The following is a 17860-nucleotide window of genomic DNA, read 5'->3' as shown; positions in this document are numbered from 1 at the left end:
AAATCTTTTATGACTAATTTTCTAATTATATAATTAAAAAATAATCTAATTTGTCTATTTATCTTAGGGAAAGCTTCACTTTAACTGAAAAACCAAAAGAAGATGCCAAGATAATTAAGGTATAAGTGGTGTTTGAACTTCAGGGTCTTTACAATCATTCTTCTATTAGATTGTGTGAATCATAAGGTTGTAAATTATAAATACAGATATTTTATTTCATTGTTTAAATGTGTCTCCTAACTCTTTACCATACACTAGCAGAATTGTACAGAAGTATGCATTTTAAATACATTGTAAATAAGATTTTGCACTTGGAAGCTTTAAAGCAGTGTCTGAGGTAGCCCAGGATGTCTTTGCGCTGCTGGTATGGAGCTAAAGTTCCTCTTAGCTAACGTGATCTCCCTCATCTTCCATCAGTTTTGGCCTCAGTGAGGCTTTAATTGCATCATCAGTTTAAAGTATGGTAACTGTTCTTTACTGGTACTTTTGGAACATTCACAGTACTTTGAAAGTTAGTACCTGTACCAGAGTTTATTCTTAAGTTTCCCAAGAAAATTTTAATTATTACAGTATTATATTTAAATTTTCCAAGTAAGTGGTGTTACTTATGTAATCTCTGTGCTTTTATTTAGGAAGAACAGACGGAGAACACTATTTTCATCCCTCCAGATGCCCCGGGGAACTCTGGAATAGATGAACATTCTGAGAATGCTGCTTTACCAAAGTGTGGTGGCTCTGTTGCTGAAACCAATCCAGAAACATTGATCACTGGTTTTGATGCTAGAAAAGAAGCATTAATTTCATCAAAGATAATGTCTGCTGAAAGTTCATCTAGTACAGAAACTTCGGTGGTCAGCAGTAGTTCAGTTTCTAATGCCACCTTTTCTGGAACTCCTCCACAGCCTACAAGTCGGAGACAAACCTTTATTACTTTGGAGAAATTTGATAGCTCAGAAACTAGACCTTTTAGTCCATCCCCCTTGGATAACATGTCTTCCACTGTTACAGTGAGAAATAACCAGGATAACACAACTAACACTGACATACCACCAAAAGCAAGGAAAAGAGAAGTGACGAACTCAAAATCTGATTCAGAAAATTTAGCGAATGCAGGTAAGAAATCAAGGCGGAGATGGAGTAAAGCTGATCAGTCAGTTACTAAAAAGTCTAAGCCTTCACTGACATCTGAACAGGAAGAGCACTCATCCGAAAATAACTCTCCTGATTTGCTCAGTCCAACAGAACATGTGTCAGAAAATGATGGTCACCCTTCTGAAGCTACCCTAGAACATAAAGATGGAGATCCTAAACCAGCAGTAGAAAGTGCTTCATTGGAAGACTTAACAACGGAAGAGAAAAATGTAGGCATTAATATGGAATCTAAAGAAAGTACAGCCTCAGTTGTGGCACCAACAGAACAAATAGTAAATGAAGATAGTCAGGCTACTGCACTAGCTCCAAATCCAAAAACACTCCGACGGTCTTTGAGGCGGCGTTCAGAAGCAGGAGAGTCTTGCAGTGACAGCCAAGAGAGAGAAAGTGGTCAGCAAAAAAAGGAAAGACGAAAGGAAGAAGAAAAAATAATTTCCAAGAGTCCGTTGCGTATCAAAGATGATAAATTGCCCATGCAAAAACTAACTGATGAGTCACCTATACAGGAAAATTTAACTGAAAAGGGAAATACTTTTCCTGAGAGAACTTCAGGGGAACCCAGTGTTAATGCTGAAATTGACCAAAATAGAAGAAAACCAGACCTTGAGAATGTTAGTTCTGAAGGAGGTGGTGGTACCCTGGACAATATAGATAAGTCGTCTGAGAAACCTTTAAGAGGGCGGACACGTTATCAAACAAGAAGAGCTTCTCAGGGTTTGATTTCTGGTGTTGAAAACTCAGAATCTGATAGTTCTGAGGCAAAGGAAGAAGTTTCTAGAAAGAAACGATCAGGGAAATGGAAAAATAAAAGCAGTGACAGTGTTGACATTGAGGAACAAGAAGAAAAAATGGCTGAAGAGGAAGTTAAGAAAACTGCAAATCAGACACACGATGGTCAGGCAGTTCCTGATGTTGATAAAAACGCAGCTGCTCAGGTTTGTGAAAAAAGTACAAATAACAGGGTCATCCTCCAGGATTCTGCTGGCTCTGCAGATTCACTGCAAGCTCCACCCACAGGCGAGGAGAAAAATAAGATTAGCAAATGTGTAGACAGTTCATTTGTAAGTCTATCTGTGCCAGAGTCAAACCTCAGGACTAGGAATGCCAGTAAGAGATTATATAAACGAGATACTGATAGTAATGTGAGGGTATCAGACAGCTCTCTGTCTCCCGAAAAATTCACCCCAGTTGAATGCCAACACAAGAGAAGTAGGAGAGTCAGGAGATCTAAAAGTTGTGACTGCTGTGGCGAAAAATCACAGTCCCAGGAAAAGTCATTTATTGGGTTAAAGAACACAGAAAGTTATGCTATAAAGAGTGTGGAGGAAAAAAAGACAGATCTACAAGTACCCGAGGCTGCACCTGAAACTCGTGAAGCTAGTGACCATGCTGAAACAAAGTTGGAAGGTGAACAGCCCCTTGGGAATTTTCATTTGGGTCTTAAAGAAGAGACTTGTACTACTGGTGACTCAGTTAAGTCTGAGGCTGAATTGGAAGACCCTTCCCTTCCATCGGAAATAGTAACTATGAAAGAGAGGACTTACGATCCAGACCCATGCAGTGAAAAAGACAGTGCTGCTGAGGACCCATGCTTAAGTGAGTGCAAAGACATTCCACAGAGACAGCTTTCAGAGAACAGAGAGGTTGACGTCAGCGATGCAGGGAAGGCATGCGAAGTAATAGCTGGGTCCAGTCCAGAGGGAGTTGAAACTATGGAATTAAATGTAAGAAACGATGCATTTGTAGCTGCTGCCTCTGAAAAGAGTACCCAAATGGATGTTTCTGTAAATGTGGCAACAGAGGAAGATAATAAAAAAGATGAATGTGAAGCAGTCACAACTGAAGTGAATGTTGAAGGAGTAGCCACTGAGGACTTTAATTCAAGTATGGATCTTTCTGATACTCCCATACCTGTAAGCAAGGATGTTGAGACTGAGCATCCAGCAAGTGGGGAAATAGAGGGGGATAGCAATGAATCTGACTCAGGCTCATGTGAGGAAATGAACAAAGAAATGGGAAGTCACAAAGCCCAGATGAGCACTGAAATTGACAGTGCCAGGGTAAAGGAGACGGACATATTTGCCAGTGCCTCTAAATCTGAAGAAGCACTGATTGGAAGAGTAGACGTCAACACCCAGAGCTTTGTTAGTGACATTGAAATGAGTTCTGGAGAAAGAACTGTTAACTGCAAAACTGAGACATCCATTGAACTTAAGTTAGATGAAGCAAAATTAAGTGGCAATGAAGCTACAGTGGAAAATGATACTCTGCAGGAAGTTTGCTTTACTTCAGAGAAAGTGGAGAAATTACCACAGTGTCTGTTACTTCAAGTGGCTTCTGAACTTGGAGCAGAAAGCAATACTACATCTCCTGAAAAGTTAGAGCTGGATCCTTTTGGATCAGTAAGTGAAAGTCCTAGTGGTATGCAGGCACGCTGTGTCTGGTCACCTTTGGCTTCTCCATCCACAAGCATTTTAAAGAGAGGACTAAAACGATCCCAAGAAGATGAGATCTCACCAGTTAACAAGGTAGGAGGAATGACACTAATGAATCTAATGTTTGCTTGGAATATGTGGTCACTATGTGAAACCTAGTAAAGGACAGGGTATTAGCATCATGGCCACTCCCCATGGGAAGGTCAGGAAGGGTCTCAGGTGGTCTTGCACCTCACACTCAAGAACTTGATGTAGGTGTACACGTGGGACATAATGGGAAGCTCTCATTTAGGATCTTCCTTTTCTATAATCCAGCTCATGGAGCCAGATTTAAGAAGCCAGGCAGCACTGATTATTGTTGATCAAAAGGGTCAGCACTTAATATGTGTTTGGACTTACTAATATGAAATATTCTAAGACAATTAAAATATTTTGTAACTACCCCATTTTTTCTTTCCTGTAATCCTTATCCTCCTTTTTCCATTGTGGAGATTAAATCCATGATCCTGTTTATATATGCTCTATTACTGTACCACATTGCCCAGGACTTAGGTTTTTGAGACTTAGGTGACTGCCACCAAATTGATTCTCCCCTATCCAGTTTTTGTTCCTTTTCAAGGTTGGGGGAATCCAGTACACAGTGTTGAGTATGTTTGGGACATGGCACGTACTCGGTCACTGAGAGATTCCCAGGTGTTCATTTACTATTTCCTTAATGTCTGTTTTTCCTGCACTTAACTATACACATGAAAAGTTTCAGGAAAAGGGATTATCTAGACAATTGCTTATATAGGTTAAATGAATGAGAAAAATGTAACCTCTGCTTGACGTAAAGCATGTCCTAAAATGATGTCATGTTGATCTTTTCAACTTCATCTTGAAATTGATATCTGATACTATAGAATATTTGTTTGAACATATGTGTATGGTATATATAAAGATAGTGCTTTGATCTTTGCCCTTACAAGCACGTATGTTTTTAAATCTTTTTTGGTGTGTGTGTGTGTGTGTGTGTGAACCTCTTGTTTTCCATGCTGACCTTGAACTGTCACTCACGCCTCAGCTAGGGTTATAGTGTGTTTCATCAGCATTGGCTAACAAGTATATATTTTTCGACTAATTTTTACTACATTTAGTTATTTGTATGAATGTGTTAGGATATGTGCACAGTATAGTAGTGCAGGTGCCTATAGAGACATCAAGTGCTGGGCAATTTTAAGCTGCTTAATGTGGGTGCTAGGACCTTTGAAGTGCAGTGTGTGCTCTTTTTTCTGTTTTTGGTTTCTTTGAGACAAGGTTTCTCTGTGTCCTGGCTGTTGAGTAACTTGTCTGTAGACTAGGCTGGCCTGGAACTCATTAGCCTGCCTCTTCCTCCATCTCCAGGAGAGCATGCACATAACTGCCCAGCTGCAGTATGAACTCTGAACTCCTTTAGTTTTATAATCTGGAAAAAATAACATTAAAAAGGCTTCTGAGCCGGGCGTGGTGGCGCATGCCTTTAATCCCAGCACTCGGGAGGCAGAGGCAGGCGGATTTCTGAGTTCAAGGCCAGCCTGGTCTACAGAGTGAGTTCCAGGACAGCCAGGACTACACAGAGAAACCCTGTCTTGAAAACAAAACAAAACAAAACAAAAACAAAAAGGCTTCTGAGACTTTGGAGATGAAATTGTTTAGGAAGATGTAACAGCTCTTGATTTTTGGTTTGTTTTTGTTTTTATGAAAAAGGGCCCTCACTATGCAGTTCTAGCTGGCCTGGTGTTCACACATTGGTAGCTATATGCTTTTTTTTTTTTTTTTTAAAAAAAAAAACAAAACAAGTTCATTGTGGACTGCAAAGGGTAGTAAGGCAGTAACTAGATGACAGAATTCTGAATTCTTCAGAAGGCTTGTACAACTTAACTAGAATAACTATTGTACTACTGTTTGATAGGAACTTAGATTTAGTGTCTGTTTCTGTCTCTCGTTGAAGACAGGGTCCTGCTATGTAGTCCTGGCTATACTTGGGAAGATTTAATTTCTGTGGTAGATACTTACAGGTTGCCCACTCTTAAGAATCAATCCTAGAAGATATGGAATGATATTAATAATTATATGAGGTCTCCGCTATATATTTTAGCGAATAGATCAATGTGAACATATTGTATTCCTTTAGAAGAAGCCAAATCAGCCATAGTGAGGTTAAAATAGATAAAAATTGTTGCCCTGTGGCCATGATATTTGTATTGCCTTCAGGGGCACAGGAGACAGCTTGGGTGATCTCATGTTTGAAAAGCAACCATGAGGACCTGAGTTCAATTTCTAGAACCCACATTTAAAGTAAGAATCCTGGGCTGGGTGGCATGTCCTAATAATATCTGTCTTGGGGAGACAGATAGCCATATTCTGGGGTCTTCTGCTTAGTAAGCCTAGTCTACTTAGGGAATTTCAGGCCATTGAGAATCATCTCACAAAATTAGTTGTACAACACCCGAGCAATCACCCCGTTCAAAGTTGTCCTCTGACTTGCACATGCATGCATTCACAAGTTTACATCGATGATTAATAAGATAGACCAGAAGCCAGTTACTACCATCCATAGTATGTATAATATAGTTTATTGGTTAACTAAATCAAATTATACAGGATTTTAAAAAGAAATTTAATTTTTTTGGTCTGTATGTTTGTATATGCAAAAGGCAGTGCTCTTGGTGAGGCCTGAAGAAATGTGTCAAATCCCGTGGAGCTGGAGTTACAGACTTAGGTAGAACTGGCTTGTTAATGTTGGTGCTAGGATTTGAACTCTGGCTGTCATTATGCAACTGGTGCTTTTAACACCCAGGCTGTCTCTTGAGCCTTTGTTTTGTTCTTTGAGGCTGAGGTTTCACTATGTAGTTCCAGACTGGCCTCAATTTGGTGATTTTTCTACCTTAGTCTCCTGTGCTGGGATCCTAGGTATACTCTGCCATTCCTGTATTTTGTTTTTTGGACAGGGTCTTTCTGTGTAGCTCTGACTGATCTGGAACGTGGAAATCTATACCGTGCAGACCAGGCTGATCTCAGACTGCCTCTTGAGTACTAGGATTGAAGGTGTACACCATCACATCCTTTGTATTCATTGTACATTGCTAATTTAAAGAGTTAGATTCAAGTTTTGATCACTGAAGAAGTACTGTAGTACTTAATAATTAGAACTAAACAATTAGAATGAGCTGCAGTATTAGGCAATATCTGAAAGATGGAACAATTGTGCAGGAGGGTTCTAGTAAAATAAGCTTGGAAATACTTGCTTTTGCACGAACTCAAGGTGTTGTCATCTTTTGGCAGGGGATATAATCCAAATTGTTTTACATTTAACTCATGGATTTACATAGATGTTTGTAAGGGTCTAAAGTAAGAATATAATATCTTTTTAATCACTAGTCAATTGTAAAAGTGCCAATTAATGACAGGTGTTGTCTTCTTAATGAAAACTTATCTTGTACTTTCAGGTTAGACGAGTCTCGTTTGCAGATCCAATATACCAAGCAGGATTGGCAGATGACATTGATAGGCGCTGCTCTGTTGTTAGATCTCATTCTTCAAATAGCTCTCCCATAATAAAAAGTGTTAAAACTTCACCTACTTCACACTCTAAGGTAAGCTATGGTCTTCAAAATATGCATATGTCTTTATTTAAACTTGTATTTGAAGATCAAGAAACAGTCTTCTTTGCTTTGGATATATTTTGCTTTTTCATGGAGAAGGCTAAGGCCAGTCAATCAGCTAAATATCACAGGTAAATCAATATTTTATCCTATTCCATTTTCATTTCCTAAAATTTTACAAGGATGATTTTACTTGTACAGTTTAACTTGTAACATTATAGTTGTCTGGGGTTCTGAGTGTTGTTTTTCTCTACTTCTGTCTAGCATAATACCACTTCAGCCAAAGGACTTCTGTCCCCAGGATCACAGAGCTCTAAATTTAAGAGCCCAAAGAAGTGTTTAGTAAGAAGTGCTTTAGTTTTTATGTAATTTTATACTTTCATGTTCAATCTTGTAACCTCTACTTAATGGCTCTTGAAATTTTAAGATTACAGAAATGGCCCAAGAATCCGTGCTATCCCCAACAGATAGTGTTTACCCAGCTTTGGTGAACTGTGCAGCATCAGTTGACATCATTTTACCTCAGATTACATCAAATATGTGGTAAGAGGAGTAGGCGTTTGGGGTGTCTGTTTGTTTTTCACCTTTATTTTGAGGCATAGTATTGCTAAAATTTCACAGTTTGAGGAGGGGTGTTTAGCTACTGAGGAAACTGAGGTAGGAGGATCACCAGGCCATGGCCTGCCTGAGATGTAGTTGTAATTTTCTATAGTAATGATGGAGTAATCAGGGACTAGGATTGAAGCTCAGTTGGTAGACTGCTTGTTTAGAATTGACGAGGGTATAAATTTCACCCTCAGTACTGCATAAGCCAGAAGTGCTTTTGCCAGGAGCATTAGGGCCAGCTCAAGGGCATCCTCTGACAGATGTCCAGTTTGAGGTCAGGGTTACACTGGATTGTTGATTTCAATTTCTAAGACTTACAATGTGAAGATTTTAACGAGGTTCACCTGTATGAACCATGTTCATATAGAACATAAGTTCTGTGTTCCAAAGAGTTCTTGATTTTGGATCCTTTCCTCCCTCCATATACACTGGGATTATAAGATTGAATTGCCAGGCATGGCTTAGGGGGGATGACTTAATGGTCAAACTTCTCAGTGTTGAATTAGTTGGTATTTATTCCTCTCACACTTTTTTTTTTTTGGAGACAGAGTTTCTCCAAACTGTGAACTCACTCTGTAGACCAGGCTGGCTTCGAACTCAGAAATCCACCTGCCTCTGCCTCCCAGGTGCTGGGATTAAAGGTGTGCGCCACCACGCCTGGCTCGACGACTAAATGTTAAGGAAATTGTTACATGTTTGGGAAACAGATAATTTCTTTAATTACTAGACTGATCAATCAGAACATAATTCCTCAGTAAGAAACTCCTTATTCTCCAGAGAACTCTGTCAGACATGCATATAGAAATTAGAAGGAAGTCACATTAAAAAGGGTCTAGGATAGGATAGGTTAAAAAACCTAAAAGTGCATACAGCTATTGAAGGACCTGATCCACAGATAGAAAAGAAAGCTGGTGTGAAAACATGTCACATTCCTGCTGTGCTGGGCTGTGCTTATATCTTTGTATAAGCACAGCAGAGCATATCATTGCTGTTATTAAAGTGTTACAAGCTAGAGGAGAATTGTATTTCACTAGATATTTGCTTATCACACTATATGGGTTAGGTGGACTCTATATAAACTCTGAGTTTAAGTGGAGACGTGCTCACAGATAGATATTTTATCTGTAAAAGCATAATTATGTTTTTCCTTTTTTTCAAAAGGGCAAGAGGTCTTGGGCAACTCATCAGAGCCAAGAATATAAAAACCATTGGCGATTTGAGTACGCTTACGGCATCTGAAATAAAAACTCTGCCTATCCGTTCTCCAAAGGTGTTTAATGTAAAAAAGGCCCTCAGAGTATACCATGAGCAACAGGTAAAAATTGGTCATTTGCCTGCATGTATGTCTGTGTACCATGTGTGTACTCTACTCTTGAAATTACTTGATTTTTGTATTTTTGATATTTAAAATTTTTTTTTTGCTAACAGGGCTTAGGGGTTGCTTTTCTCCTTTGGTTTTCATAAGAAATCTTTTAGATTTTTATATGGCCATATTTTTATTTCATTTGTGCCATTTTGTATAGGATTGTTGAGTTATGAAAACTTTGAGCAATTTCTTTGAACAGTAGTCTATGAAACCTGGGATACCTTATAGTAGTTTTGTTGTGCTGTTGGCTCTTGATTAGGACATAATGCATAGTGAGCAGGGCTCTACCAGTGAGGTATCTGTATCTTTGAAAACAAAAGCCACTGATTTCTACCTTTTCCACATTCCTGAACTTGGAGAATTTTACTAGCCTTTGATACTATGTTTTCTAAGAAATTATATTATATAAAATAATAAATTTCTAACTCTTAGGAAACACTTGGGGCAGAAGTCACACTGTATAGCTCTGGCTGGCCTAGAACTCCCTAGAGACTGGGCTGTACTTAAACTCAAAAACAAACAAACAAACAAAATCCAGCAAGATTGTTTCCAGAATGCTGGGATCGCAAAATTGCTCCACCACACCTGCCATGATACTATATATGTCCAGTTTTAGTAAATATTTTTTAGCATCATTAACTGAATTGATTATGGATTATGGGGGCATTTCATGTTTCATGTCATTCCTGTTTAAAATATGTTTTGTTCTGTTTGCTACTGTTTTAAATGCATAATCAAGATGAAATCTCGTGGACTTGAAGAAATTCCAATTTTTGATATTTCTGAGAAGGCAGTAAATGGAGTGGAGAGCAGGACCGTCTCCACTGATGAAGAAAGGTTCGCCTCAGGTATGCTAGACAAGCACGTTAGTTTCATATGGAATAAGTGTTCTTGGTAAACATAACTTTGTTAATGGTTTTACATCTTTTAAAAAGGTTATTTTTAGTATATACACTTTGTATGTATTTGTGTACGTTGGTTCCTCTGGAACTAATATTAGAACAGTTGTGATTTGCCATGTGACTGCTTGGAAATGAATCCTGGTCCTTTGGAAGGATAGACTTTTAAGTACTGAGATATTTCTCCAGGCCAATGCTTTAATTTTAATTTGACCACAACTATTAATTCATCATATTCCCCTGCTTCCCTCCCCTCCTCCAAGTACATGAGGGGAATACCTATTTAATTTTAAGTGTGTCTAACTGGTTTTCTCTGTGTCAGTGTTTAGCCCATCAAGGTATAGATAAGTATGGTAACATTTTGTTCAGTTATTTTATGCAGAGTAACAAGCTATGATAGATTTTACTCGCATTGTGTTTTCTTGATCATGTTTCTCATAGCTTATTTCCTCTCAGTATGATTGGAGATACAGATCAGTTTTTATAACTGGTATGGATTTAATATAAAAAAAAAATATATATATATATATGTGTGTGTGTGGATTTTTTTTCCTCTTATAGATTTGATTGATCCTGTGACCCTAGATACCCCATTGTCTAAAAATCTTGTGGCACAAATTAGTGCTCTTGCTCTTCAACTGGACTCAGAAGATCTCTACAGTTACTCTGGAAGCCAGCTATTTGAAATGCATGAAAAACTTGGTACCATGGCAAACTCTATAATAAGAAATCTACAGTCGCGTTGGAGATCACCAGCCCATGAAAATTCTTAGTATTTTAAGAGAAATGTAAAGTTTTTTCATCATCAGATTTTATTTTTTGGCTTTTAGAAATATTCACACCATTTAAAGAGGACACTTTGTAAAGTTGATAAAATAATCAAATCCTGAAAGGTAATGAATTACTAGGTCATTTTTATAAGTTCATTAGATCTTCCCTACTGTATTTTCTTGGCCAGTACACATAGTTTTTTAACAAGTTTAAATGTTACTGAAACTTGAAAGCAAAAGAGATATACATACCTTTTTTTTCATGCTTTAATTCATGCATATTTTGGTATAGCTCATGTAAAAGATTTTAATTAAGATAGAAGAAAAGTTTTATTTACACTTTATGGAGTTGACAGAGATGTTTATACTCTTTCAAAATATTTATATTTGTTGTGCCTGGTGGAACACCTGTACTGAGATGCAAAAGAATGAGAGCATTTCCTGAAGATTACAGCCGTAGAAAATCTTTGAAATACCAAGTTTCAACTTGTGCATTAAAATAATAATGCTTAATTCACTAAGATTCTGTTCATTTTGCATTGACAAATACTTGTGCAGCAGCCTTTGTGAAAATGTGTTCTTATGAGGTATAGTGTTCACCCTTAAATGCATGACTCTGTATATTATGTATAGAAGACAATGTTTTTTAATTTATAAAGTTCAGCCTTCATTAATCGCATGGGTTTTTCTGCAGCTTTTTGTGAATACGATTGTTTTGTGTAATAGAAACATTTGTGTATATTTAATATGAAAATATCCATGTGGATAGTAGGAGTATTTCATTGGACCTACTGTGGATATTTGTAGGAGTCTTTATCTACAAATAAAGCAACAGATAGTTTTGTACTTAGTTAAAACATGAGTTTATTTTCTCAAATGTCCAGAATAATTAAAATTATTGGAACCATAAAATGTTACATGCCACTACCTTTTTTCTTATGGTTTGGAAGAGGATCCCAGCCACTAGAAAATGTGCCTCCCTCATATTTCTTCTTAATGGAGAGTTACCCTGGATATTTTCATTGCAAGTTGTACTATAAACTGTAGAGATAACTGGTTTTTCACATATATTGAAGACTAAACTTGGAAGAAATTGGAAACTGCCATTTTTTATATGTATGTATTTGTTGAGTTAAAAAATTAGGATATATAATTAAACCATTTGTAAATTTCACCAAGTAGTTAGTGCCTGCCTTTATATATTTGTTTCATGGGTTTTGTTTGTCTTGTTTTTTGTTCTTGAGATAGTCTTTGTACGTAGCCCAGGTTAGCTTTACTTCCGTGATCCTCCTGCCTCTGCTGTCAGAGCTCTGGAGTTGCCTGTGTTTGCCACTATGCCGAGCTGTGTTTTATGTCTACCCAAGGGTATATTTTGCTTGTTTTCTGAGTAAAATTAGTGAGTGAGCTTAGTTTCAAACTTAACCTCTGCTTAGAAAGACACTGCCATTTAAAGCCGGTGTCATTTTTTAGTTTAAGGTCTCCCTTTTTCCTGCAGAGATCCGCCACCCCTGCCCTTCGTAAATAAAGTTGGTGTCACTTTGCATAAGCATAAATCAATACAGATATTTTGGAAATAAGTGTATTCACCTACAAAGAAGGCCATAAAGAATCTGGGATTGTTGCACCAAGGACCTAGGAGTCAGTAACAAACAAGAAAAAGACTAGTGTTTAAAACAATTGATAATGGTGGTTTGCATTGTCAGGTCACTGTATGTAAGTACTGAGGTGTGTGTGAACACCTCAGAATATAGTGAATGGGAGTGATTAGCAAGGAGGATGCAGGTGGATGGATGGCTCATTGCACAAACTGCATTCTTTTAACTCTGGTTTACTCACTTGTAGGCACAGCAAAGTTCTTAGGGAGCTCAAAGTTCAGCAGGAAGGGTGGCAAATAAATGATTTGCTTAAATTCCTGAATTTAATAACAGCATATATCTGAGTGAAGTCATAGCTCAGTGAGATGGTGTTTTACCATAGGTCAGCTTATTGAATCTTCCCTATTCTTAAGGTTGAGTCGCGCCTTCTTTTCAGTATTCCTGGCTTTGCTTTTTTTTTTTTTCTGTCTGTTAATTCCTAAAATAACAAAAAACATTAATATTTCTAAGTTGACACCAAAGAATTGTTTTACTATTACATGGAACCCCTTCAGTTCTTTTCTAATGGTTAATTTTTGTTGTTGGTTTTGTTTGTTTGTTTGTTTGTTTTTTGTTTTGTTTTTTTGAGACAGGGTTTCTCTGTGTAGCTCTGGCTCTTCTGGAACTCACTTTGTAGACCATTCTGGCCTCGAAGTCAGAAATAGCCTGCCTCCCAAATGCTAGGATTAAAGGCGTGTGCCACCACGCTGGGCCTCTAATGGTTAATTTTGTTTTTTGTTTTTTGTTTTTGTTTTTGTTTGTTGTTTTTCTAGACAGGGTTTCTCTGTACAGCCAGACCAGGCTGTCCTGGAACTCAGAAATCCGCCTGCCTCTGCCTCCTGAGTGCTGGGATTAAAGGCGTGCACCACCACTCCGGCTGGTTAATTTTTTAAAAACATAAGAAATATTGGCTTTCAGTTGTGATGCCAACTATTTATTGTTATTTAAACAATAAATCTAGGGCTGGCTGGCTGGCCCCGTGGATGTGGTGCTTTCCGCCCGTCCTGGTTGTGCCTTTGAGTGCCATTCTTGATACATACACATGGTGGACCAATAGTGGTCCTTTGACCTCTGTATGTATTTGGTGCGCATGTATATGCACACACAAATATGTAATTTAAATTTTTAAGATATTTTCTGTGCATGATTATTTTGTCTGCATGTATGGATATGTACCATGTACATGCCTGGTGCCTGTGACAGTCACAAGAAGCCACCTAATCCAAACTCGGGTTTTCTGAAAGAACAGCAAGTGCTGTTAATTGCTGAGCCATCTTAATCCTTTTTTTTTTTTTTTGGTTTTTCGAGACAGGGTTTCTCTGTGTAGCCCTGGCTGTCCTCGAACTTTAGAAATCCACCTGCCTCTGCCTCCCGAGTGCTGGGATTAAAGGCGCGCACCACCACGCCTGGCATCTTAATCCTTTTTTAAAAGACTCTGCAAAGTGTATAGTTTTTCATGTCTGCGAATATAGTTGATTTTCATGTTCAAACTGAGTTTATTACTAAAGATGCCATTCTGTTTCAGCAAGTTAAACTACTGCTGAGTACTGCAGGGTCTTATGTTGCATTTCAAATAGTGGTGATGGATCTAATTAATAGGGCCAATACAGTTTGTAAATAGAATTTAAATCTAAAGATTACAAGCATGGTTGTTGAAACCATGGACTCTTAGTACAACTTAAAGGTAGCCAGAAACTCCCATACTTAAGGGTCACTAGAATGTCAATAATTTAAAATCTTAATTGAAGGCTGAGGCATATGACATCTTTGTGCTGAGGTCAACCTGGTCTACAGAAAAGAACCTGTTTTAAAACCCAATTAATCTTGGAGAAAATAGGTCTTAGAAACACATTTAAGTTAATGTTCTGTTCTGCAAATAATAGCTGAAGAGTTTTGTTTGGCCTACACATATGAAAATGATAAAGTATTGGTTTTGAAGTCAGGGAAATATTTAACATGCTTCCAGACTTGACTGATTAAGAGTCAGATTTCATTTGAATATTTGTACTTGGTTTCATAAGTAGTTTGTCAGGTCCACAGGCTGTAGAACAATTGTGGGCATTGTTGTGGTGACATTTGACTGGGCAGAAGCCTGTTTTTATTACCAAAACTCTAGCTCAGGCTGGCTTGCAACTCAGTCTCAAACCCTCTTGTTTCAGCCTCCCAAATGTTTTTTCAGCATTTCATAGATATCTTAATTTTGTGGTGTCTGATAACTTAGTTATGGTTATGTTTTTGTTGTCCCTGGCTTTATATTAAAGTCCATGTCCTTTAAGTTTAAGATCTGTAATTCCTTTTAACAGTGCTCTTACTAGCTATGGAACTTCACTGAGTTCTTAGAATAGATGATAAATGTTATAATTTTTTCACATTTCTTCCTATAGATAAAAACCTTTCTTCAATTAAAAGAAATGACCTGACCTAAGATGTTAAAAAGAACAACCTCTGCCATGTAGCTTTTATGCTTCAGTTATAGCAGAGTGGATGTTGTCTTTGTTAATTTGTAATTGGGTAGAGAACTAACTTTTTAACATTAAACACATATGCTTATTAGTGCACAGGGAAGTGATAGAATGAGGGGGAATCAGGTGGGCTGAATTTGATTTTGAGGCAGTCTTACTTTAGCCCCAGCTGACATCAAACTTAGGACAAATTAGGCTGGCTGACCTCTTGCAGAGATCTGTTTGCCTCCAATTTCCCTATGTAGGCATTAACAATGTGTACTACCATATGACACTCCCTTAGCCAAAAATTGATGATAAAACCTTTTGGTGGAAGAACAAGCAATCCTGTAGTTAGAAAAATAGTGTTTGGCTTGGAATGCTTCTCTGTCATGTATAACACTACCTTTTCCCAATTAATATGATTATTTTAAAATATATAGTCAGGGATGTGGTAAGCAACTTGTCTAATTCTAGCCCTGTGGGGTAGAGAGCAAGAGTTCAAGGCTGGGAAAACTATTTTGTACATAGTTTAATAAAAAATGTCTAAAGCATTTTAGTTTTTATAGAATAAGACTTTTCTAAAAAACTGGAATTGAGTATAGAAACCAAAGTATAGTAGGAGAACTTAGTCACTACAGCACAATACGAACGATGTCTTACCTCTGCGTTTTGTGTTTGTGTGTTTGTGTTTTGCCTGTGTGCACCATGTGCATGATGTGCCCACAGATGTCAGAAAAGGGCATATCTTCTGGAACTTAAGATTAAGAGTTCCAGAAGGTTGTGGTGGTAGGAATTGAACCTGGGTCCTCTAGAAGAGCAGCCAGTGCTCATAGTCACTCCAGCCCCACTGTCTCTCATTTTAAGCCGTTGGGAAGAATTTTTTTATAAATATTTTGAAGCAAATGAAGAAATAGTTCTATATTCTTGGTATCCAGAATTAGTTGTATTGTGGCAGTCAGGCTGTGTTTGGCTGCTTTCCTAATTTGGTGACAGTTAAGTAATCAGAAATTAGCCTACTGTCCTCAAGTATTTATTTGTCTCTTAATTTAAGAGTTTGTCAGTTATCCTTTTAACAGGATAATTTTATTCATGTTTGGTATGTGGTCGATTTAGTTACTGCTAGACTCGTCTGAAAGCCTTTCCTATTAGCCATAAAAGTTTGCCTTTATAAGATAGTCATGGTTGGTTGTGATTGCTTTACTCGTGTTCTAGTACACATATAGTATGAAACAACTACTTATTTTTGGTGAGTTAGTTGCTTTCAGTTCATTTTAAACACTGTTCTGCTAATAGCCTTAACAAAATATGAACCAGTCATTTGTTAATATTTTGCTGCCCTTGGTGAAAGTTTAGTTTATACTGAAAGTATACTTGATGAGATTCTCTAATTTTACCTTACAATTTAACAGAAATATCTGTTAGTTATATTAATAACACCAGTGCCTGAGAAGTACGGGCACCATTCTAAGGGGTTGCATTAGTAACAGGCTTGGAAACAAGCAGCCTCCTCGCAGTATGTCGGGCACGTGACTGTTGAGAACCTTTGCTGCAGAGTAAAGTTTCTCATGAGTAATTGGGAGTTGGCTGTAATCATTTGCCATTTGAGAGTGATTATTTTTAAATGTACTTTTATTTAAAATAAAAGTATAAAACTTATTTCTGGTGTTTATTTTTGTTCCTTGATTTTGAAGTCTGTTTTGTATTATTGAGACTTGAGGGGACTAAGGATGACATGACTGAGTACCAGTATTTACAAGCATCATGGATGCCAACAAAGAGTAACCCCCACCCCGAATTTACCTGGGTGGCTCTGGACAGTTTCTGGTGTTTGTATTTTGTTTTGTAGGTTTTGTAGGTTTCTAAATTCATAGTTATTAAATAACAGCATTTATTTATGTGCTATTTTTTGTGGGCACAAACTAGGGTCATTTGAAACTATGGTCATTTGGAAAGTGGTAACCTTTATTGTCTGTAGTCAAGTCTCTGGGGGCATTTTCTTGGTTAATGATTGAGGTGGGAGAGACCAGCCTACTGTGGATGGTGCCACCCTTGGACAGGTAGTCCCAGATTGTATGAAAGACAAATCAAAGTAGAGTTTCTCCATGGTCCCTGCTCCATTCCTGTCTCCAAGTTCTGCTTTGCTTGAGTTCCTGCCCTGGCTTTCCTCAGTGATGGACTGCGATCAGTATGTATTATATTGCCATTGGTGTGATAAAATACTGTAACCAAGGCAACATAAAAAGGCTTAATTGAAGCTTACAGTTTTATAGGGATTGGTGTTAATCATGGTAGGTGGGGAGGGAACTTGTTGCAAGAAGGCATGGTACTGGAGCAGCAGCTGAGAACTCACATCCAGACCTATATAAACATCATGGGACTGAGGGAAGCTCTTTGAGAAACCATAAGCCTTCCCTCCCCTAGTGCCATACCGTCAATAAAAAACTTCCTAATTCCTACCAAACTACCGACAGAGTATTCAAATGCCCACAAGCTTTATGGGAAACCTTGTATTCAAATTATCACTGCATGTAATTTGACTGTTAAAATAAATGTCTATCCCACCCCTCAAAAAAAGCCAGGTGGTATGGCATACACCTTTAATCCCAGCACTCGGGAGGCAGAGGCAGAAGGATCTCTTAAACTTGAGGACAACTAGAGCTGCAGAGAGAAAACCCTGTATTAAGTAAAAGAATCTGACTAGTATAGAAATTGGTAACAGAAGCTTGGGATATTGCTGTGACAGACCTGGATATGTTTGGAAGTATCGAATGGGAAAGCCTTTGAGTATTGAGCATTCTGTGGGTACTTGGAAGATAGGGAATGGTCACAGAGGTTCAGAAGGAAGTTTGAGTCCTTCAAATAATATTCTTCATTTGAGTGATGTTTTATATTAAGAATCTGGCTTCTGATCATCTAAGATGGAAGAATCTG

General features: G+C 37.8%; 1 protein-coding gene across 3 annotated transcripts in view; it reads left to right on the top strand.

The window, feature by feature from the left end:
* Positions 1 to 12456, top strand: part of Rif1 (replication timing regulatory factor 1) — a 49338-nt gene extending 36882 nt beyond the window's left edge. For 2 of the 3 annotated variants that reach the window (XM_021150360.3, XM_021150370.3), the window contains 8 exons: positions 68 to 119; positions 633 to 3680; positions 7055 to 7201; positions 7475 to 7552; positions 7638 to 7753; positions 8978 to 9131; positions 9922 to 10030; positions 10643 to 12456. In XM_021150360.3, the coding sequence (XP_021006019.1) occupies positions 68 to 119; positions 633 to 3680; positions 7055 to 7201; positions 7475 to 7552; positions 7638 to 7753; positions 8978 to 9131; positions 9922 to 10030; positions 10643 to 10854 (3916 nt within the window). In that variant the 3' untranslated portion in view covers positions 10855 to 12456. The remainder of the gene's footprint in view (positions 1 to 67; positions 120 to 632; positions 3681 to 7054; positions 7202 to 7474; positions 7553 to 7637; positions 7754 to 8977; positions 9132 to 9921; positions 10031 to 10642) is intronic. The other variant, XM_021150374.3, reaches the window with a different exon arrangement.
* The last annotated feature ends 5404 nt before the right edge of the window (positions 12457 to 17860 follow it).

The sequence above is a fragment of the Mus caroli genome, unplaced genomic scaffold, assembly GCF_978045245.1.
Source record: "Mus caroli unplaced genomic scaffold, Mus_caroli_1 scaffold_2, whole genome shotgun sequence".
NCBI lineage: Eukaryota > Metazoa > Chordata > Mammalia > Rodentia > Muridae > Mus > Mus caroli.
The sequence above is the reverse complement of the archived record's forward strand: the minus strand, read 5'-3'. Positions and strand labels throughout refer to the sequence as shown.